Below are 24,012 nucleotides of genomic sequence, written 5' to 3' on the forward strand. Positions count from 1 at the left end.
TATGGGCTTCCCTGGTGGCTCAGACGATAAAAGGTCTGCCTGCAACACAGGAGACCCATGTTCAATCCCTGGGTCAGGAAGATCCCCTGGAGAAGGAAATGGCAAGTCTCTCCAGTATTCTTACCAGAAAAATCCCATGGATGAAGGAGCGTGGTGGTCTACACCCTATGGGGGTCACATAGCAAAGAGTTGGACACAATTGAGTGACTAATACATAGGAGTTTCATAGTGTCCAGTCTCACATTTAGGTCTTTAATCCATTTTGAGATTATTTTTGTGTATAGAGTTAAAGAATGATCTAATTTCATTTAAAAAAAATATGTGGCTCTCCAGTTTTCCCAGCACCATTTGTTGAAGAGACTGTCTTTCCAACAGTGTGTAGTCTTGTCTCCTTTGTCATAGATTAATTGATCATAGGTGCATGGGCTTATTTCTGGGTTTTCTATCCTCTTCCATTTATCTATATTTCATTTTTGTGCCAGTATCATACAGTTTTGATGACTATACCTTTGTAGTATAGTCTGAATTCAGGGAGCCTGATTACTCTGGATCCATTTTTTCTTAAGATTGTTTTGGCTGTTTTGGGTCTTTTGTGTCTCAATACAAATTTTGAGATTTTTGTTGTTGTTGTTCCACTTCTGTGAAAAATGCCATTGGTGATTTGATAGGGATTTCATTGAATCTGTAGATTGCCTTGGGTAGTATAGTCATTTTGATAGTATCAATTATTCCAACCCATGCACATGGTATATCTTTCCATCTGTTTATGTCTTTTTCAATTTCTTTCATCAGCATCTTATAGTTTTTGGAGTACAATTCTTTTATCTCCTCAGGTAGGTATTTCATTCCTAGCTGTAGGTTTGTTGTATATGGCCTTTGTTAAGTTGAAGATGGGGGAAAAGTGGAAGCAATGACAAATTTTATCTTCTTGGGCTCCAAAATCCCTGCAGATGGTGAAATTAAAAGATGCTTGCTCCTTGGAAGGAAAGCTATGACAAACTTAGTGTATTAAAAAGCAGAGAAATCACTTTGCTGACAAAGATCCATATAGTCAAAGCTATGGTTTTTCCAATAGTCATGTACAGATATGAGAGTTGGACCATAAAGAAAGCTGAGTGCCAAAGAATTGATGCTCTCAAATTTTGGTACTGGAGAAGACTCTTGAGTCCCTTGGACAGCAAGGAGTCAATTGCACAGCAAACCAGTCAATCCTAAAGGAAATCAACCCTGAATATTCATTGGAAGAACGCTTTCTGAGGTTGAAGCTCCAATACTTTGGGCACCTGATGTGAAGAGTTGGCTCATTGAAAAAGACACTGATGCTGGGAAAGATTGAAGACAAAAGGAGATGGGGGCCATAGAGGATGAGATGGTTAGATAGTATCACCAATTCAATGGACATGAATTTGAGCAAATGATGGGAGATAGTGGAGGACAGGAAAGCCTGGTGTGCCACAGTACATGAAGTCACAAACAATCAGACATGACTTGGTGACTGAGCAATAACACTTTAAATTTTTATTGGAGTATAGTTGACTTACGATATTGTGTTAGTTTCTTCTTCACAGCAAAGTGAGTCAGTTATACATATACTTATGTCCACTCTTTTATATATATATATTTTTCCTGTATAGGCCATTACAGAGTATTGAGTAGAGTTCCTTGTGCTTAAGTACATCCTTATTAGTTATCTATTTTGTAAATCATATCTTTAAAATTTATTTTTATTCTATTTTTTCATACCAGTATATTGCTCTTATTTTTATTTGTTTAATGGAGTATAGTTGCTTTAAATGTTGTGTTGGTTTTTGATGAACAATGGAGTGAATCAGCTATATGTATATATTTGTTCCCTCCCTCTTGAACCTCTCTCCCATCCCTCCATCCCACCCCTGTAGGTCATCACACAGTACCAAGCTGAGTTCCCTGGGCTATACAGCAGGTTCTCAACAGCTATGTGTTTTACACATGATTTTGAATAAATGTAAATCCTACTCTTCCAACTCATGTCACTCTACCCTTCATCTCTTGATGAATATTTAGGTTGCTTCCATGTCCTGGCTACTGTAAATAATGCTACAGTGAATATTGGGGTACCTGTGTTTTTTTTTAATTCTGGTTTTCTCAGGGTATATGCCCAGTAGGGGGATTGCTGAATCATACGCTAGTTCTATTTTTAGGCTTTTAAGGAACCTCTATATTTTTATCCATATTGGTTGTGCTAATTTACATTTTCACCAACAGTATAGAAGGGTTCCCTTTTCTGCACACCCTCTCTAGCATTTATTGTTTGTAGACACTATGATGATGGTCATTCTGAGTGGTGTGAACTGATACCTCATTGTAATTTTGATTTGCATTTCTTTGATAATTAGTGATGTTGATAATCTTTTCATGTGCTTTTTGGCCATCTGTATGTCTTTTTTTTTTTTTTTTTTTTGAGACATGCCTATTTAGTCTTCTGCTCAGTTTTTGGTTGGGTTTTTTCCTTGATATTGAGCTGCATAAGCTATTTTTATATTTTGGCAGTTAACCCCTTGTCAGTTGCTTCATTTGCAAATATTTTCTCCCACTCTGAGTGTTGTCTTTTTGTTTGTTTATGGTTTCCTTTACTGTGCAAAGGGATTTCCTTGGGCTCAGCTGGTAAAGAATCCGCCTGCAATGCTGGAGACCTGAGTTCTATCCCTGGGTTGGGAAGATCCCCTGGAGAAGGGAAAGGCTACACACTCCAGTATTCTGGCCAGGAGAATTCCATGGACTATGTAGTCCATGGGGTCACAAGGAGTCAGACACAATTGAGGGGCTTTCACTTACTGTGCAAAAGGTTTTAAGTTCAATTAAGTTTCTGATGTTTATTTTTGTTTTTACTCTCATTATTGTAGGCAGTGAATCTAAAAGGATCTTATAGTGATTTATGTCATAGAATGTTCTGCCTAAGTTTTTCTCTAAGAGTTTTATAGTGTAGACTTACTTTTATGTCTTTAATCTATTTTGAGTTAATTTTGTGTATGGTGTTATAGAGTGTTCTAATTTCACTCTTTTACATGTAGCTGTCCAGTTTTCATAGCACCACTTAATGAAGAGACTGGCTTTTCTCCATTGTATGTTCATGCCTTCTTTGTCATAGATTAGGAGGCCATAGGTGCATTTGTTTATCTCTGGACTTTTATCCTGTTCCATTGATCTATATGTTTGTTTTTGTGTCAGTTCATACTGTTTTGATTATTGTACCTTCATAGTATAATCTGAACTCGGGGACCCTGATTCCCCCAGCACCATTTCACTTTCTCAAGAGTGCTTTGGCTATTCAGGGTCCTCTGTGTTTCCATACAAATTGTAAATTTTTTTAATTCTAATTCTGTGAAAAATGCCATTAGTAATTTGATGTGCATGTGTTCTAAGTCACTTCAGTTGTGTCCAACTCTTTGTGACCCTATGGACTTTAGCCTGCCAGGCTCCTCTGTCCATGTGATTCTACAGGCAAGAAAACTGGAATGGATTGCCATGCCCTCCTCCAGGGGATCTTCCCAACCCACGGATAGAACCCATGTCTCTTACATCTCCTGCATTTTCAGGTGGGTTCTTTACCACTCAAGCCACTTGGGAAATCCTGGTAATTTGAGAGTGATTACATAAAATCTGTAGATTGCTTTGGATAGTATCGTTATTTTGACAATATTGATTCTTCCAATTCAAGAACATGGACTCTCTCTCCATCTGTATCATCTTTGATTTCTTTCACCAGTATCTTACAGATTTCTAGGTACAGGTCTTTTGCTTCCTTGGGTAAGTTTATTCCTTCTTGGTGCTCTGGTAAATGGGATGGGATTTTTTCCCTTATTTATCTTTCTGATCTTTTGTTGTTAGTGTATAGGAATGCAAGGGGCTTCCCTGGTGGCTCAATGGTAAGGAATATGACTGTCAAAGCAGGAGATGCAGGTTTGATCCCTGGGTTGGGAAGATTCCCTGGAGAAGGAAATGGCAACCCACTCCAGTATTCTTGCCTGGGAAATCCCATGGACAAGGGAGCTTGGCGAGCCACAGTCCATCAAGTCACAAAGAAGTCATGCATGACTTAATGAGTAAACAACAGCATCAACAAAGAATGCAAGAGATTTCTGTGTATTAATTTTGTTTCCTGAAAACTTATTGAATTTGTTGATGAGCTCTAGTAGCTTTCATTTTGTCATTTTTAGGAGTTTATATGTATATATGTATAATACCAGCTTCATGGATCACTGCCTTATCATGGCAAAGGGGTTTGCATAACTCAATGAAATTATGATCCATGCTACACAGGGCTACCCAAGACAGACTGGTCATAGCAGAGAGTTTGGACAAAATGTGATCCACTGGAGGAGGGAATGGCAAACCACCGCAGTATACTTGCTGTGAGAACCCCATGACCTGCATAAAAAGACAAAAAGTTATGTCACCAAAAGATGAGGCCCTCAGGTTGGAAGGTGTCTAACACCCTACTGAGGAAGAGCAGAGGATGACTAATAATAGCTCCAGAAAGAATGAAATGGCTAGGCCAAAGTGGAAATGATGCTCATTTGTGGATGTGTCTGGTAATGAAAGTAAACTCCAGTACTGTAAAGAACAATACTGCATAGGAACCTGAAATCTTATGTCCATGAATCAAGGTAAGTTGGACATAGTCAAGCAGGAGATGGCAAGAGTAAATATCAACATCTTAGGAGTCAGTGAATTAAAATGGATGAGAATGGGAGATTTTAATTCAGATGACCATTATATCTACTACTATGGACAAGAATCTCATAGAAGAAACGGAGTAGCCCTCATAATCAACAAGAGTCTGAAATGCAGTACTTGGGTGCAGCCTCAAGGCTGACACAATGATCTGTTCATTTCCAAGGCAAACCATTCAACATCAGTTCGGTTCAGTTCAGTTACTCAGTCGTGTCTGACTCTTTGCGACCCCATGGACTGCAGTATTCCAGGCTTCTCTGTCAATCACCAACTCCCACAGCTTGCTCAAACTCATGTCCATTGACTCGGTGATGCCATCCAACCATCTCATCCTCTGTTGTCCCCTTCTCCTCCTGCCTTCAATCTTTCCCAGCATCAGGGTCTTTTCCAATGAGTCAGTTCTTCACATCAGGTGGCCAAAGTATTGGAGTTTCAGCTTCAGCATCAGTCCTTCCGATGAATATTCAGGACTGATTTCCTTTAGGATGGACTGGTTTGATCTCCTTTCAGTCCAACAGACTCTCAAGAGTCTTCACCAATACCACAGTTCAAAAGCATCAATTCTTCGGCGCTCAGCTTTCTTTATAGGCCAACTCTCACATCCATACATGACTACTGGAAAAACCATAGCTTTGACTAGATGGATCCTTGTCAGTAAAGTAATGTCTTTGGTTTTCAATATGCTCTCTAGGTTGGTTATAGCTTTTCATCCAAGGAGCAAGCGTCCTTTAATTTCATGGCTGCAGTCACCATCTACAGTGATTTGGAGCCCAAGAAAATGAAATGTGTCACTGCTTCCATTGTTTCCCTATCTATTTGCCATGAAGTGATGGGACTGGATGCTGTGATCTTAGTTTTTTGAATGTTGAGTTTTAAGCCAGCTTTTTCACTCTCCTCTTTCACTTTCGTCAAGAGGCTCTTTAGTTCCTCTTCACTTTCTGCCATAAGGATGGTGTCATCTGTGTATCTGAGGTTCTTGATATTTCTCCTGGCAATCTTGATTCCAACCTGTGCTTCATCCAGCCCAGTATTTCACATGATGTACTCTGCATAAAAGTTAAATAAGCAGGGTGACAGTATACAGCCTTTATGTACCCCTTTCCCAGTTTGGAACCAGTCTGCTGTTCATTCAACATTACAGTGATCCAAGTCTATACCCCAACCACTCATGCTAAAGAAACTGAAGTTGATAAGTTCTATGAAGACTTACCAGTCTCCAAGGACTAACACCAAAAAAGATGTCCTATTCATCATAGAGGACTAGAATGCAAAGGTAGGAAGTCAAGAGATACCTGGAATAACAGGCAAGTTTGGCCTTGGAGTACAATATGAAGCAGGGCAAAGGCTAACAAAATTCTGCCAAGAGAACACACTAGTCATATCAAATAGTCTTTTTCAACCACACAAGAAATGGCTTTTCACATGGACATCACAAAATGGTAAATACCAAAATCAGATTAATTAAATTCTTTGCAGCCAAAGATGGAGAAGCTGTATGCAGTCAGTAAAAACAAGACCTGGAGCTGACCGTGGCCCAGATCATTAGCTACTTATAGCAAAATTAAGGCTTAAAATAAAGAAAACAAGGACAACCACTAGGCCAGTCAGGTAAACTTAAAAAAATCCCCTAAAGATATACATTGGAGGTTATAAATAGAATCAAGGGATTAGATCTAGTAAACAGAGTATCTGGAGAACCATGGACAGAAGTTTGTAATATTGTACAGGAGGAAGCCAACAAAACCATACCAAAGAAAAAGAAACACAAGAAGGCAAAATGGTTGTCTGAGGAGGCTTTACAAATAGTTGAGGATAGAAGCCAAATGAAAAGCAAGGGAAACACAGAAATGTATAATCAACTAAATTCAGAGTTCCAGAGAATAGCAAGGAGAGACAAGAAGGCCTTCTTTTCAATGAACAATGGAAAGAAATAGAGGAAAACAACAGAAAGGGGAAAACTAGATATCTCTTCAGGAAAATTGGAAATATTAAAGGGACATTTCATTGAAAGATGGGAAAAATAAAGGACAGGAACAGGAAAGACTTAATAAAAGCAGAAGAGATAATGGCAAGAATACACAGAACTGTACAAAAAAGTCTTAATTATCTGGATAACCATAATGGTGTGGTCACTTACCCAGAGCTAGACATTCTGGAGTGTGAAGTCAAGTGTGCCTTAAGAAGCACTGCAGCCAATAAAACTAATAAACATGATGGAATTCCAGCAGAGCTATTTCAAATCCTAAAAGATAATGCTATTAAAATGCTACACTCAATATGTCAGCAAATTTGGAAAGCCCAACAGTGGCTACAGGACTATAAAGGTCAATCTTCATCCCAGTTGCAAGAAGGGCAGTACTAAAGAATGTTCAGTCTACTGGACAGTTGCACTCATCTCTCATGCTAGTAAGTTTATGCTCAAAATCCTTCAAGCTAGGCTTCAGCATTACATGAACAGAGAACTTCCAGATATTCAAGCTGGGTTCAGAAAAGGCAGAGGAAACAGAGATCAAATTGACAACTTTCCCTGGATCATAGAGAAAGCAAGCGAATTCCAGAAAAGCATCTACCTCTGTTTCATTGACTATGCTAAAGCATTTGACTGTATGGATCATAGAAAACTGTGGAAAACTTTTAAAGAGATGGGAATACCAGAACATCTTATCTGTTTCCTGAGAAACTTGGATGTGGGTCAAGAAGCTACAGTTAGAATCTTATATGGAACTATCAACTGGTTCAAAATTGCTAAAGGAGTACAACAAGGCTGTTTATTGGCACATCATGCAAAATGCTGGGCTGGATAAGTTACAAGCTGGAATCAAGTTTGCCAGGAGAAGTAACAACCTCAGATAAGCAGATGATACCACTTTAATGGCAGGAAGTGAAGAGGAACTAAAGAGCCTCTTGATGAGGGTGAAAGAGGAGATTGAAAATGCCGGCTTAAAACTCAATATTGAAAAAATAAAGATCATGGCACCCAGTTCTATCACTTCATGGCAAATAGAAGGGGGAAAGGTGGAAGCACTAACAGATTTCCTCTTCATGGGCTCTAAAATCACTGTGGATGGTGACTGCAGCCATGAAACTAGAAGACGATTGCTTCTTGGCAGGAAAACCATGGCAAACCTACACTGTATTAAAAAGCAAAGACATCACTTTGCCAACAATGGTCTGTATAGTCAAGGCTATGATCTTTCTAGTAGTCATATACAGATGTGAGAGCTGGACCATAAAGAAGGCAGAACACCAAGGAATTGATGCTTTTGAATTGTGGTGTAAAAGACTCTTGAGAGTCCCTTGGACAGCAAGGAGATCAAACCAGTCAATCTTAAAGGAAATAAACCTTGAATATTCATTGGAAGAACTAATGCTGAAGCTGAAGCTCCAATACTTTAGCCACTTGATGTGAAGAGTTGACTCATTGGAAAAGACACTGATGATTTGAAAGATTGAGGGCAAGAGAAGAATGAGGCAACAGAGGATGAGATGGGTAGATAGCATCACTGATTCAATGGACATGAACTTGGGTAAGATCCAGGAGATGGTGAAGGATAGGGATGTCTGGCATGCCACAGTCCACAGGGTCATAAAGAGTTGGACTGGACTTGGTGACTGGACAAGAATATGTATAGTATCATGTTGTCTAAACAGAGACAATTTTATTTCTTTTCCAATTTGGATTCTTTTTATTTCTTATTCATCTCTCATACTCATGAGTAGGACTTCCAAAACTATGCTGAATAAAAATAGCAAGAGTGGATATTTTTGTCTTTCCAACCTTAGAAGACATTAAAGGAATGCTTTCAGCATTCCACAATTGAGTATAATGTTAGCTATAGGTTTGTTTTATATGGCCTTTATTATGTTGAGGTATATTCCCTCTGGGTTTCCCAAGTGGTACTAGTGGTAAAGAACATGTTTGCCAATGCAGGAGACATAAGAGATGTGGGTTCAACCCCTTGGTTGGGAAGATCCTCTAGAGGAGGGCATTGCAGCCCACTCCAGTATTCTTGCCTGGAGGATCCCATTGACAGAGGAGCTTGGCGGGCTACAGTCCATGGGGTCTCAAAGAGTTGGACACAACTGAAGCGACTTAGCACACACATGCATATTACCTCTATGTCCACTTTCTGAAGAGGTTGTTTTTTATTTTTATTATAAATGGTGTTGGACTTTGTCCTTCAAGTTGTTGATGTCATGTATCACATTGATTGATTAGCATATATTGAAGAATCCTTGAAACCTTTGGGATAAATCTCACTTGATTAGGGAGTATGATACTTTTAATAAGTTGTTGGATTCAATTTCCTAGTATTTTGTTAGGATTTTGAGTTTTTGTTCATCAGTGATAGTGACCTGTCATTTTATTTTTTTGTGATATTTTGTCTGCTTTTGGTATTACATGGATGATGGTCTCATAGAATAAGCTTCTAAGTGTTCCTTCTGCTGCAATTTTTGGGAAATGTTTCAGAAGGATACATGTTAGCACTTCTCTAAATGTTTGATAGAATTCACCCCTAAAGACCCCTTGTCCTTGACTTTTTTGGGGTTTTTTAAAAATCACAGTTTCAATTTTGGTACTTGTGATTGGTCAGTTCATATTTCCTATTTCTTTCTGGTTCTGTTTTGGGAGATTGTAACTTTCTAAGATTTTGTCCATTTCTTCCAGGCTGTCCATTTTACTGGAATAAACTTGCTTGTAGTCTTTTATGATCCTTTATTTTTCTGTGGTACCAGTTTTATTTTTCCCTTTGTCATTTCTGATAGTATTGATTTGAATCCTCTCCCTTTTTTTCTTGATGAGTCTGACTAGAAGTTTATCAATTTTATCTTACCAAAGAACCAGCTTTTAGTTTCACTGATCTTTTCTATTCTTTTCTTTTCTATTTAATTTATTTCTCTCCTGATCTTTATGATTTGTTTCCTTCTACTAACTTTGGGTTTTGCTTGTTCTTTTTTCCCTAGTTCCTTTAGGTTTAAGTTTAGATTGTCTATTTGTGATTTTTTATTGTTTCCTGAGGTAAAATTGTACGACTATAAACTTCCCTCTTAGAACTGATCTTGCCACATTATATAGGCTGTGGATCATTGTGCATGTGTTTTCATTTGTCTGTAGGCATTTTTTATTTACTCTTTTATTTCTTCTGTGACCCATTGATTGTGTAGTAGCGTATTGTTTAGTTTCCATGTGTTTTTTTTTAGTTTTTTTCCCTTGTAGTTGATTTATAATCTCATAGCATTATGATAAGAAAAGATGCTTGATATGATCTCACTTTTCTTTTTTTTTCCTCATTTATTTTTATTAGTTGGAGGCTAATTACTTTACAATATTGTAGTGGTTTTTGTCATACATTGACATGAATCAGCCATGGTAATGATAACCCTATATGCAAAACAGAAAAAGAGACACAGATGTACAGAACAGAATTTTGGACTCCGTGAGAGAAGGCGAGGGTGGGATGTTTCGAGAGAACAGCATCAAAACATGTATATTATCTAGGGTGAAATAGATCACCAGCCCAGGCTGGATGCATGAGACAAGTGCTCGGGCCTGGTGCACTGGGAAGACCCAGAGGAATCGGGTGGAGAGGCAGGTGGGAGGGGGGATCGGAATAGGGAATACATGATCTCACTTTTCTTAAATTTACCAAGGCTTGCTTTGTGACACAGCATGTGATCAATCCTGGAGAAAGTTCCATGTCTCCTTGAGAAGAATGTGTGTTCTGCTTCTTTGGATGGAATACTCTTTAAATGTCAGTTAAGTCTATCTGGTCTAATTTGTTATTTAAATCCTGTGTTTTCTTATTGATTTTTCTGTCTGAATGATTTGTCCATTGAAGAAGGTGTGTTAAATCCCCCACTATTATTGTGTCACTTTCAATTTCTCTTTTTATAGATGTTAGAATTTAGTTTATATTCTGGGACGCGCCTATGTTGGGTCCACCAATATTTACATTGTTGTATCTTCTTGGATTAATCCCTTGAGCATTAGCTACTTTGCTTCTTTGTCTCTTGTAACAATCTTCATTTTAGGCCTATTACGTTTGATATGAGTATTGCTACCCCAATTTTCTTTTGATTTCCATTTGCATGGAATACCTTTTTCCTTCCTCTCCCTTTGAGTCTGTATGTGTCCCTAGATCTGAAATGGGTCTCTTATAGACAGCATATGTATGGGTCTTGTTTTTGTACCCATTCAGCCACCCTCTGTCTTATGGTTGTAGTATTTAATCCATTTGCATTTAAGGTGATTATCAATATGTATATTCCTCTTGCCATTTTCTTAACTGTTTTGGGTTTCTCTTGTAGGTATTTTTCTTCCCTGTCTGTTTTGTTCTCTTCTCTTGTAATTTGATGACTAAATTTAGTGTTGTGTTTGGATTCCTTTTTATTTACTTGTGTGTACATACTGTAGAATTTTGGTTTGAAGTTACCATGAGGTTTTGAGGTAGCAGTCTATAAATAAGCTAAATTGTTTTAAATTTCTGGTCTTTTAATCTTATACTCATTTGCAATATCCTGAATTTGTGCTCTCTCTTTTTTTTTCACAATTTCTGGTTTTGATATCATACCTGTGTGTGAATTATTCACTATCTTTCCTGCATGCTTGCCTTTACTGGTGAGCTTTTCCATCCAAAATTATTTATTGTTTCTAGTAGTGGCCTTTTCTTTTTCTGCTTAGAGAAGTTCCTTAGCATTTGTTACAGATCTGGTCTGAATTCTCTTAGCTTTTGCTTGTCTGTAAATCTTTTGATTTCTCTGCTAAATCTGAATGAAAGCCTTTCTTGGTAGAGTACTCTTGGTTGTAGGTTCTTCCCCTTTTATCATCTTAAATATATTTTTTCACTCCCTTCTATCCTGCAGAGTTTCTTCTGAGAAATCATCTGATATCCTTATGGAAGTTTTCTTGTATGTTATTTGTTTCTTTTCCCTTGCTGCTTTTAATATCTTTCTTTGTCTTTCTAGTGCTCAGTCACTAAGTTGTGTCCAACTCTTCATGACCCCATGGACTGTAGCCCACCAGGCTCCTCTGCCCATGAAATTTTCAAGGCAAGAATCCTGGAGTTGGGTGCCATTTTCTACTCCAGGGGATCTTCCCAACCCAGGGATTGAACCCACATGTCTTGCATCTCCTGCATTGGCAGGCAGATTCTTTACCATTAGTGCCCCTGGGAAGCCCAATATAATGTTATACATCAACTATATCTCAATTTAAAAATAGAGAGACATTAAATTAAAGACAATTATATTGTCTTTAAATTTTGTCTATTTGATTACAATGTGTTTCTGCATTTTCCTCCTTGGGTATATCCTTCCTGGAACTCTCTTTGCTTCTTAGACTTGGGTGACTATTTCCTTTCCCATGTTAGGGAAGTTTTTAGCTATTATCTCTTCAAATAATTTCTCAAGTTCTTTCTCTCTCTGTTTTCATTTTTTGCACTCTTATAATACAAATATTCATGCATTTAATGTTATCCCGGAGTTCTCTTAGGCTGTCCTCATTTCTTTTCACTCTTTTTCTTTATTCTGTTCTATGGTGGTAATTTCCAGTAGTCTGTCTTCCAGATCACTTATCCATTCTTCTGCCTCAGTTACTCTGCTATTGATTCCTTCTAGTGTATTTTAAAATTTCAGTTATTGTATTGTTCATCTTTGTTTGTTTTTTATTTCTTGTAGGTCTTTGTTAAACATTTCTTTTATCTTTTTGACATGTGCCTCCATTCTATTTCTGAGATCTTGGATCATCTTCACAATCATTACTCTGAAATCTTTTTCTAGTAGATTGATTGTCTATTTCCACTTCACTTAGTTGTTCTTCTGGGGTTTTATTGTGTTCCTTCATCTGAAATATTTTTCTTTGCCACCTCATTTTGTCCAACTTTCTCTGCCTGCAGTTTCCATTCCACAGGCTGCAGGATTGTAATTCTTTCATCTACTGTCTGCTCTCTGGTGGATGAGGCTGTCTAAGAGACTTTTGCAGGCCTCCTGGTGGGAGGGACTTGTTGGCCACTGGTGGGTGGAGCTGGGTGTTTTTCCCCTGGTGGATGTGTCTATGCTCAGGAAGACTTTCAGCAGCATGTGTGCTGATGGTTGGGGCTGTGTTCCCACCCTATTGGGCTTCCCTGGTTGCTCAGACAGTTAAGAATCTGCCTGCAATGCAGGAGACCCAGGTTCGATCCTTGGGTCAGTAAGATTCCCTGGAGAAGGGAATGGCAACTCACTCCAGTATTCTTGCCTTGAGAATTCCATAGTCAGAGAAGGCTGGTGGGCTACAGTCTATGGGATTTCAAAGAGTCAGATATGACTGAGTAACTAACACTTCTGGTTCTATCCTGTTGGTTGTTTGGCCTGAGATGTTCTAGCACTGAAGCCTATAGTCTATTGGGTGGGGCTGGATCTTGTGGAGGAAATGGTGGCCTCCAGGAGGGCTCACACCAATAAGTAATTGTTAGAGTTGCCACTTATCAATATTTTTGTCTGTGTGGTGAGCCACAGTTGGCCCTCCCCCACCTCCACAGGAAACCCTATAATACTAGCATGTAGATATGACTCAATCTCTTGTGAAGTCACTGCTTTTATCCCCTTTGTCCTGGTGTGCACAGGATCTTGTGTGTGCCCTTTAACACATTATTGACTAGAGACATAGTAATACATCTTTTGTTCCCTGAACGTTATTGACTGGAGACATATAAATACCTTTTTAGAGTGTGATACAATTAACATCACTGTGTGAAGTTGTTTATCTTAAAATTGATTAAGTATTCATTATACAATTTATAATTGTCATTATCATTCACATTTTGTTCTGTTAGGTTTTTATTCCAACCTTGTGTATATTATAAATGAAAGTTTCTTGCCATAAACTTTAAAAAAAATGATGTTTTGTGAAATTTTGAGTGAAGAATTTTTCAGTAAATTTTATGCAGGTACTTTCTCTTATTGTCCTAGCAACATATGCACTAACGTCTTCAGAAGATGATAGTTCTTCAAAATATAGTTCTGATTCAGATTAAGTGAATATTAGACTAACAAAAAAGACAAAAAGCTTTAATGATTGATTCTCATATGGAAAATGAAAAATGAAACATTTTGGAGAGTTTGGAGAGTATGCTGGAGAATGCTCCTTTGCTTCTACAGAAGAGTGGATTGAAGACATAATTTCATGACAATTGGAAGACTTTGCTGGCGTGTCAGGTGTAATTATTGAATGTAATAACCCACAAAGTGTTAGTGAAATAACAGAATTAATTTTGGTAAAGATGTTTGGAGTCGACTGCTTCTCAAACAAACCTGTGTCACCAGCAGAATGAAAAATCATATATAATGTATGATAAGAATTTAAAATGGACTGATGTAACCAATTGTGACATTAAGAAGGTTCCTAGATTAATAATTTTGATGGAACAAATAGGAAAGTCACATTGGGAAAAATAGTGGTTGACTGATCCCTTACTTGAAACACCTATCTTTCCAAAGATTATGTGTGATGAGAAAAAGGTTTGAATAATGACATTTCTTAACTTTAATGATAACTCAGAAACACCACTTCCTGTAGGCAGAATTTCAAAAGTTAAACCTCTTTTGGATTATTTTCTACTGAAATTTCAATTGATCTATACACCCAAACAAGAGTTATCACTTGATGTGTCAATAATAAAGTGGAGACGATGACTCAGATTCAAAGCCTATAATCCCAGAAAACTTACACAGTATGGAATAGTGAAAGTGAAATATATACAATCTATGATTAGGTTATATATATATATATACATATATATACATATATACACATACATACATACATATATATATACACATACATATATATACAACCTTGAGATTTACATGGTGAAAGGAAACAATATTATTGGTTCTATTAATAACACATTATCTTGGTTCATTGCACCATATTTACCAAGACAATTATTACAATAGTGTGTCCACATCTTTTCAGATTGTTTATTGTTTATTGTTGAAAAATAAATCCAGGTTTCGTGGGACTATACAAGAAAATTGTGGTCTACCAAACCAAATTTAAAAATTTTAAACCTAAAAATCTACAGAAGGGAGAAATGACAGTCTTACAGACGTGAGGAGTGATTTTTCTTATATGGGAAGATAAGAGGCTAGTTCTCCTGGTGACAGCTGTTGATGATGCCTCCATAGAATCTACAGAAAAAGAAGACAGGAGGACTGATGATCAGATAACTAAGACCTCTTGTATATTAGAATATGATAAATTATGAAAGGAGTTGATTGATCCAATCAATATCTGGCAAACTTCAATATCCTCTGGAAAACTTGAAAATGGTATAAGAAAGTGGGTTTCTGTTTGAGTAATTTATGTTTATTCAATGCATTTAAAATTTATTGTAGCTTTAATGCCCAGAATAAAATGACTTACAGGCAAATTTTGTTAGCAGTAGCTAAAGAATGGGTAACTTACTTTCTGGTGAATGTAGTGGTGGTGCCACACCTTGTTCTTGTGGCATTTCTTTTTTTTTTTTTTTTCATTTATTTTTATTAGTTGGAGGCTAATTACTTTACAATATTGTAGTGGCATTTCTAAAAGAGCCCCCCGTAAGGATCCACCTTGTCGACTATCATGTAATAAAAGAATCTATTCTGGAGGCAGTAATATGCAGAGGACTAAAAAAATTGCTCCCCAAAAGTGTAGAGTCTGCTCTTCCAGGGGAAAGTGAAGTGAAATACACTCTTGCAGTGGAACATAGGATATTTGTAATAGATGTTCTGTTCACCTTCACAGAGGTGACTGCTGCACTGCCTGTCACACTGACAAAATATTAGACATATACAAAGTTTCATATAAATACATTAAGCTCAAAAAAAGTTATTGCTATTTATTCAAACATGGGTATTTCAATATTTATTTACATAACAAATCCCTAGTCACAAGCGTTAGTTTCTGCAAACCACCATCCTGCCCATCGGTGATGTGGTTTACTAAAATTTATTTTAATTGGAAGATAATTTATTTGCAATATTGTGACGGTTTTTGCCATATATCAATATAAATCAGTCATAGGTATACATGTGTCCCCTTCATCCTGAACCCAGTCCAAACCACTCCTCACCCTATCCCTCCAGGTTGTCACAGAGCACTGACTTTAGGTGCCCTGTTTCATATATCAAACTCGCACTGGTATCTATTTTACATATGGTATTGTATATGTTTCAATGCTATTCTGTCAAATCACCCCACCCTCTCCTTCTCCCATTGAGTCTAAAAGTCTGTTCTTTACATCTGTGTTTCCTTCATTGCCCTGCATGTAGGATTGTTGATACCATCTTTCTAAATTTCATATATATGCATTAATATACAGTATTTGTCCTTCTCTTTTTGACTTACTTCACTCTGTATAATAGGCTCTAGGTAAATCCACCTCATTAGAATTGACTCAAATAATTACTTTTTATAGCTGAGTAATACTCCAAGCCAGGCTTCAGCAATACGTGAACTGAGAACTTCCAGATGTTCAAGCTGGTTTTAGAAAAGGCAGAGGAATCAGAGATCAAATTGCCAATATCTGCTGGATCATCAAAAAAGCAAGAGAGTCCCAGAAATACATCTATTTCTGCTTTATTGACTACGCCAAAGCCTTCGACTGTGTGGATCACAATCAACTGTGGAAAATTCTGAAGGAGATGGGAATACCAGACCACCTGACCTGCCTCTCGAGAAACCTGTATGCAGGTCAGGAAGCAACAGTTAGAACTGGACATGGAACAACAGATTGGTTCCAAATAGGAAAAGGAGTATATCAAGGCTGTATATTGTCACCCTGCTTATTTAACTTATATGCAGAGTACATCATGAGAAACGCTGGGCTGGAAGAAGCACAAGCTGGAATCAAGATTGCCGGGAGAAATATCAATAACCTCAGATATACAGATGACACCACCCTTATGGCAAAAAGTGAAGAAGAACTAAAAAGCCTCTTGATGAAAGTGAAAGAGGAGAGTGAAAAAGTTGGCTTAAAGCTCAACATTCAGAAAACTAAGATCATGGCATCCAGTCCCATCACCTCATGGGAAATAGATGGGGAGACAGTGGAAACAGTGGCTGACTTTATTTTTTGGGGCTCCAAAATCACTGTAGATGGTGACTGCAGCCATGAAATTAAAAGACGCTTACTCCTTGGAAGGGAAGTTCTGACCAACCTAGACAGCATATTAAAAAGCAGAGACATTACTTTTCCAACAAAGGTCCGTCTGGTCAAGGCTATGGTTTTTCCAGTGGTCATGTATGGATGTGAGAGTTGGAATGTGAAGAAAGCTTTGCACCGAAAAATTGATGCTTTTGAACTGTGGTGTTGGAGAAGACTCTTGAGAGTCCCTTGGACTGCAAGGAGATCCAACCAATCCATCCTGAAGGAGATAAGTCCTGGGTGTTCATTGGAAGGACTGATGCTGAAGCTGAAACTCCAATACTTTGGCCACCTCATGTGAAGAGTTGACTCATTGGAAAACACCCTGATGCTGGGAAAGATTGAGGGCATGAGGAGAAGGGCCTGACAGAAGATAAGATGGCTGGATGGCATCACCAACTCAACAGACATGAGTTTGAGCAAACTCTGGGAGATAGTAAAGGACAGGGAAACCTGGCATGCTGCAGTTCATGGATACCAAGGAGTCAGATACTAGTTAGTGTCTGAACAACAATCCAGCATAGTATTGGAAGTTCTAGGCAGAATCAAGTGAGAAAAAAATAATAAGATATCCAAATTTTAAATGCAGAAGTAAAATTATCTCTGCTTACAGATGTCATATAGAAAACCCTAAAGATTAAAATAAATATGTTAGAGAAAATAAACTAATTCAGCAACATCGAACGGAGCAAAATCAACATGTAAAAATTAGTTGTATTTCTATATGCTAACAATGAATATTCTGAAAAGGAAATTAAGAAAGCCATTCAAGTTAGAGAGGCATGAATAAAATGAAGTACTTAGGAGTAATTAAACCAAAGAGGTGGAATACTCGTACACTGAAAACTACAAAACAGTGCTGAAAGAAATTAAAGACATACATACATAAAGAAACATTTTATGCTCATTAATTGGAAGACTTAATATTTTTAAAATGATAATATTACCCAAAGAGATCTACAGAATCAATGCAATCCCTATCAAATTCCCAAAGATATATATTTTTGAAAAATAGTAAGCTCCAATACTTTGGCTACCTGATGAGAAGAGCCAAACCATTGGCGAAGATTGAAAGCAAAAGGAGAAGGGGTAACAGAATGAAACAGATAGATAGCATCACCAACTCGATGGACATGAATATGAACAAACTCTGGAAGATGGTGGAGGACAGAGAAGCCTGGAGTGCTGTAGTCTGTGGGGTCACAAGGAGTCCACACAACTTAGCAACTGAACAACAACAACACAAAACTCATCCTGAAATTTCTTATGAAATCACAGTTGATTCCCAGTATCTGAAACAATACTGAAAAGTGAAGAACAAAGTTGGGGGACTTACACTTTCTGATTTTAAAACTTACCACAAAGCTACAGTGATCAAAACAGTGTGAAACTGGCATAAAGACAGACATATAGACAAATGAAATAGAACAGACAGCTCAGAAATAAATTCTCACATTTATTATCAATTGATTTTCAACAAGTGTGCCAAGACTATAAAATGGAGAAAAGATTGTTTTTCTTCAATGGATAGTGCTGAGAAAACTGGATATTTGCATACAAGAGAACAAAATCAGACACTTGCCTTATACCATATACAAATATCAATGCAAAATGGATCAAAGAACAAGACAAATGTTTTATATGTAAAACACTTAGAAGGAAAACTAAGTGACATAGGAGACATAGAGGGCCAACTTCATGACATTGGTTTGGCGATGGTTTCTTAGAGATGATGCCAAAAGTACAGGCAACAAAAGCAGTATAAATAATGCAGACTTCATCAGAATTAATAATGTTTGTGCATCAAAGGACACTATCAAGAGAGTGAAAAGATAACCCCCAGAATGAGAGAAAATCATTTGCAAATCATATATTTGACAATGGCCTAATATCTAGAATACACAAAAATTATACATCTCAACAACAACAAAAATCAAACCAATTCAAAATGGACATAGAGCTTGAATAGACATTTTCTCTAAATAAGGTTTGTGGGCATGCATGCTAAGTCACTTCAGTCATGTCCGAAGTGCAACCATATGGGTTGTAGCTGGCCAGGCTCCTCTGTCTATGGGATTCTCCAGCCAACAGTACTGGAGTGGGTTGCTGTTTCCTCCTCCAAAGAATCTTCCTGACCCAGGGATCGAACCCATGTCTCCTGCATTGCATGCGGATTCTTTACCACTGAGTCATTGGGGAAGCCCCAAATAAGGTATACAAATGAGTAATAAGTACTTGGAAATATACTCAACAGAACTAGTTGTTTGGGAAAGTAAATTCAATACCAGAAAGAAATACAACTTCATACTCATTATGATGTGTTAAAAAATGAAAAAAAATATGCTTCAGTAAGAATTGGGAGAAATTGCAACCTTTATGCATTGCTACTGGGAATGTAAAATTCTACAGCCATCATGGAAAATAGTTTGATCTTTCCTCAAAAATGGACACATAGAATTACCACGTGATCCACTAATTCTATTAACACCATGTATTTTCCCAAAGAATTGAAAGCAGAGACTCAAAAGAATACTTGCACATCAAACTTCATAGCAGCATTATTCACAATAGTTCACGTTGGAATCAATCCAAATGTCCATCAAAATATTAAGATACATGTGTGAAAGTCACTCAGTCGTGTCCGACTCTTTGTGACCCCATGGACTATAAAGTCCATGAAATTCTCCAGGCCAGAATACTGGAGTGGGTAGTCTTTCCCTTCTCCAGAGGATCTTCCCAACCCAGGTCTCCTGTATTGCAGGCAGGTTCTTTAACAGCTGAGCCACAAGGGAAGCCCAAGAATACTGGAGTGGGTAGCCTATCCCTTCTCCAGTGGATTTTCCTGAAATTTCAGTTTCCCAGTAATTGAACCGGGGTCTCCTGCATTACAGATGGATTCTTTACCAACTGAGCTATCAGGGAAGCCCTATATTTGCTCCATTTATTTGTCTTCTCTAATTACTGTCTGCAATGTTTTATAATTTTCAGTGAATAAATCTTGTACTTTTGTTAAATCTAATTTTATATATTCTTTTATGATTGATATTATTGTAACAGGTACTGTAATTGAATTTTTATTGTGGTAAAATATACATAAAACAAAATTCACCATTTTAACCATTTATTAAGTGTATAATTCAGTTGCATTAGGTACATTCACAATATTGTACATTTATCATCAATACTCAGTTCCACAACTTTATCATCCCAAACTGAAACTCTGTACCCCTTAAACTATAACTCTCTGTTCCTCATTCCCCCAGCCTCTGATAATATCTATTATACTTTGTGTCTCCTTTAATTTGCCTATTTTATGTCACCTTGTATAAGTGGAATCATACAGTATTTGTCCTTTTGCATGTGGCTTATATCACGTAGCATAATATTTTCAAGGTTCATCCATGTTGTTGTATCAGAACTTCATTCTTTTTTAAGTGTATATATATATATATATATATATATATATATATATATATATATACAGAACCAGGAAAAGAAAATCTGAAATGTACGGCTTTTAACTATGGAACTATCCAGATTGATACTCGAACCTGAAAATTGAATTTTGTAAATAATGTAATCATATACAGTACAGAGAGATAAAATAAGTAAAAAAGAATTTTACCTACATACCTAAAGAATCTGTAAAGAAATACAACAAACAGTGTTGTATATGTAAACAGTGTTTATCTCTATGATAGTAGCATGATAAAAATTAGAGTTCAAATCTGGAAAAGACAGTTTTTAAAAAATTGTTCACTTAAAAAATTATCAGCATTGGCAAAATGGACAAAGTAAACATCACCAATGAGCCTACCCAAAGGAAAAATTTTAATGGCTGCATGGTATTCCATCCTATGGACACTCTATCATATATCTAACCATGTCTTTAATACTGAGATTTAGATTATTTTAAATAACAGCTGTCAAGCAAATGTTAAGATTTTTACGATATATATCACTTTACAATTGAGCATTTCTTCTAAACATTCCCAATGGCTTTAAAGCCAGAATCAAGAGAGAGGGAGGGGCAAGTCCTATCAGTATTAGGACTGGGTTATTGACTATAAGACAGACAGCTGGTTTTATATAGTGGGATACATATACAGAGGTTTTATATAGTGGGATACTCATATAGTGGGATACAGCGTTTTGGCTCTTCATCGCAAGTGCTCTTTAACCCAACCTCCTAACCATCTAACCTCCTTCCTGTCCCCATCCCCTACCCCAGGAAATGTTAGGGGAGATTTTCCAATCTAAAATTACTGGTCACTTATACTATAGCTTGTGGAAAATACAGAAAAACAGAATACAGAATATTTAAATCACTGGCAGTTACACCACCTTGAGACCAGCATTTGCTAATTTTTTTAGTTGTTTTCCCCTTCTAACCTCTCTGTAAATTCTTCTCCCTCTCATCTCTTTCCTTCCCAGAGCCCAGGGCTAAAATCAAAGGGACAGATTTAGAATGGATGAATGCTTTATCTGGCATTTTAGTTGCTATTTTCTCTTTTGAAATTATAAAAATATAATACCAGTTGAAAACTGAAAGAATAAGCTAGTAAAACCTGGTTTCTAGAAAACTTGGGTGGTGCTGTGGGACTAGCGGGAGGTGGATTAAGCAGCCTGGGAAGGTGACACGAGTTGGAAACTTGATAGATCTAATAATTTATTGGTTCATGGTTTGTCGATCACTGCAGCCCAGCAAATGAAATTAGAGTAGAGTTGTCGGGGAGGGAGGGAGTGACGCAACAAGCTATTTGCACCAAAAAAATCTAGCCAAGAGACGGCTGCGTAATCATTGCGGCATCGGTTGTTTCTCGTAGCAGCTGATGCTTACGGAGATCAGCTCACTGCGGCTCTCTGCAGTCTCTGGCCTGCTCGTGCAGGTCACTGCGGCCATCGCTGCTCTCTGTACCCCAGCCAGGATACCGCTACCTCTGGTTCTCACAGCCTCCGCACCGCCTTCATCCCGGCAGCAGCCTCGACCGTCGCTCTAGGCTCCCGCAACACAGTCAGACCACTACCGTTCATTTCACCTCTGTCCCAGTCAGCGCAGCGTCTGATATTCCGGTGAGTCTTTCCTTGCGGAGGTCAGGTCTCCTGATCTTGACGGTAGCCAATTAGGCGTGTGAGGTCCTTTGAAAAATGGCCAAGTCAGCCGACCACAAGGAACTATTAGAATCCAGTCAAGAAGAGTCTGGTGATAAGGTAATGATGGAGGGGTCCGGGGAGCAGCCGGAGAGCGGTGAAGATGCCGCAGCTGTGCCTGGAGTTGATGGGGAGCGCGGTGAAGAAGCCGCTGTGGGTCCTGGGGAAGAAGGGGGAAAAGGTGAAGAGGCTGCTGCTGGGTCCGGGGAAGGCGGGGAAAAAGGTGAAGATACTGATGAGGATTCAGAACCAGACCATCCAAAAGGACTTATCGGTTATCTTTTAGATACAGACTTTGTTGAAAGTCTACCTGTGAAAGTTAAATACCGTGTGTTAGCCCTCAAAAAGCTTCAAACTAGAGTGGCCAATCTAGAGTCCAAATTCCTGAGGGAATTTCATGGTATTGAAAGAAAGTTTGCTGAAATGTATCAGCCTTTATTGGAAAAAAGGCGTCAGATAATCAATGCAATCTATGAGCCTACAAAAGAGGAATGTGAATATAAATCAGATTCTGAGGACTATGATGATGAAATGTATGATGAGGAAGAGATGTGTGGTAATGAGGAGGGTCTGCTACTTGACTACATGGATGAGGATGATGATTGTGAAGAAGATTATTATGATTATGCTATTGAAGAGGAGGCAGAAGAGGATGATGGCAATGATGATGACAATGACGACAACACCAAGGCAGCTGGAGATGAGAATAAAGAAGAAGAGGATCCTAAAGGAATTCCTGATTTTTGGCTGACCGTCTTAAAAAACGTTGACACACTGACTCCTTTGATTAAAAAGTATGATGAGCCTATTCTGAAGCTCCTGACAGATATTAAAGTGAAGCTTTCAGATCCTGGTGAACCTCCCAGTTTCACACTAGAGTTTCACTTCAAACCAAATGAATATTTCAAAAACGAGCTGTTGACAAAGACCTATAAGCTGAAGTCAAGGTTAGCATATTATGATCCCCATCCCTATAGGGGAACCGCGATTGAGTATTGCATAGGCTGTAAAATAGATTGGAATGAAGGAAAGAATGTCACTTTGAAAACAGTCAAGAAAAAGCAGAAGCACCGGGTCTGGGGAACAATCCGGACTGTAACTGAAGATTTTCCCAAGGATTCATTCTTCAATTTCTTTACTCCTCAAGGAATCAACTCAAATGGAAAGGATGATTTTCTACTTGGTCACAATTTACGTACTTACATAATCCCAAGATCAGTATTATTTTTCTCAGGTGATGCACTTGAATCTCAGCAAGAAGGGGTAGTTAGGGAAGTTAATGATGAAATTTATGACAAAATTATTTATGATAATTGGATGACTGCAATTGAGGAAGTTAAAGCTTGTTGCAAAAATCTTGAGGCAATAGTAGAAGACATTGATCGCTAAAGCAGAGTGTACATGGCCCTGAAATTAATTGTCCTAGATCTAGTTACTCAAAATATAACAATTACAATCTTGCATTGTTAATTTTTCTTGTAGTGTAAGTTAAAATGTATGTCTCAGAAATATGAAAAGTTCAAATACTAATTCATTTGACCTTGCATTTTAGTATAGAATACTTTCAAGAAATGTGGACTGTGGTAAGTGATTTAAGACATATTAATATAGTGTTGTGTAGTTTAATCCTTCTGAAGTCCCTTTGTCATGTAAGTATTAATCTGTAGCTATGAATATTATCAGAACTACTAAATGAGATCAATACTTATTCTAAAAGAAAATTTTGGAGAACCAACTCAAGGTTCTTTTGCTGTTTTTTGTATTTGTGTTTTCTTTAGCTACTGGGTTTAATTTTGCCATACCTGCTTCATTTTGCAATCAAAATGCAATAGAATTTAAAACTTGAATGCTTAAGAAAACACCTGCATATGGTTAAGAATTTCAGGCAAAACCACATTTATTGTCAATAACAGCTTGTTCATAGGCTATTGTATTTTATGTGACCATGATAAATAATGAAATTTAGTTGTATTAAAGT

At 37.6% G+C, this 24,012-nt stretch overlaps 1 protein-coding gene across 1 annotated transcript; it reads left to right on the plus strand.

Annotated features, from left to right (window-relative positions):
* Positions 1 to 22,031: 22,031 nt before the first annotated feature.
* On the plus strand, positions 22,032 to 23,423 carry NAP1L2 (nucleosome assembly protein 1 like 2). Its single transcript, XM_061136123.1, has one exon. The coding sequence runs from the start codon at positions 22,032 to 22,034 to the stop codon at positions 23,421 to 23,423; it is 1,392 nt and encodes a 463-aa protein (XP_060992106.1).
* The last annotated feature ends 589 nt before the right edge of the window (positions 23,424 to 24,012 follow it).

The sequence above is a fragment of the Dama dama genome, chromosome X, assembly GCF_033118175.1.
Source record: "Dama dama isolate Ldn47 chromosome X, ASM3311817v1, whole genome shotgun sequence".
NCBI classification, from domain to species: Eukaryota; Metazoa; Chordata; class Mammalia; order Artiodactyla; family Cervidae; genus Dama; species Dama dama.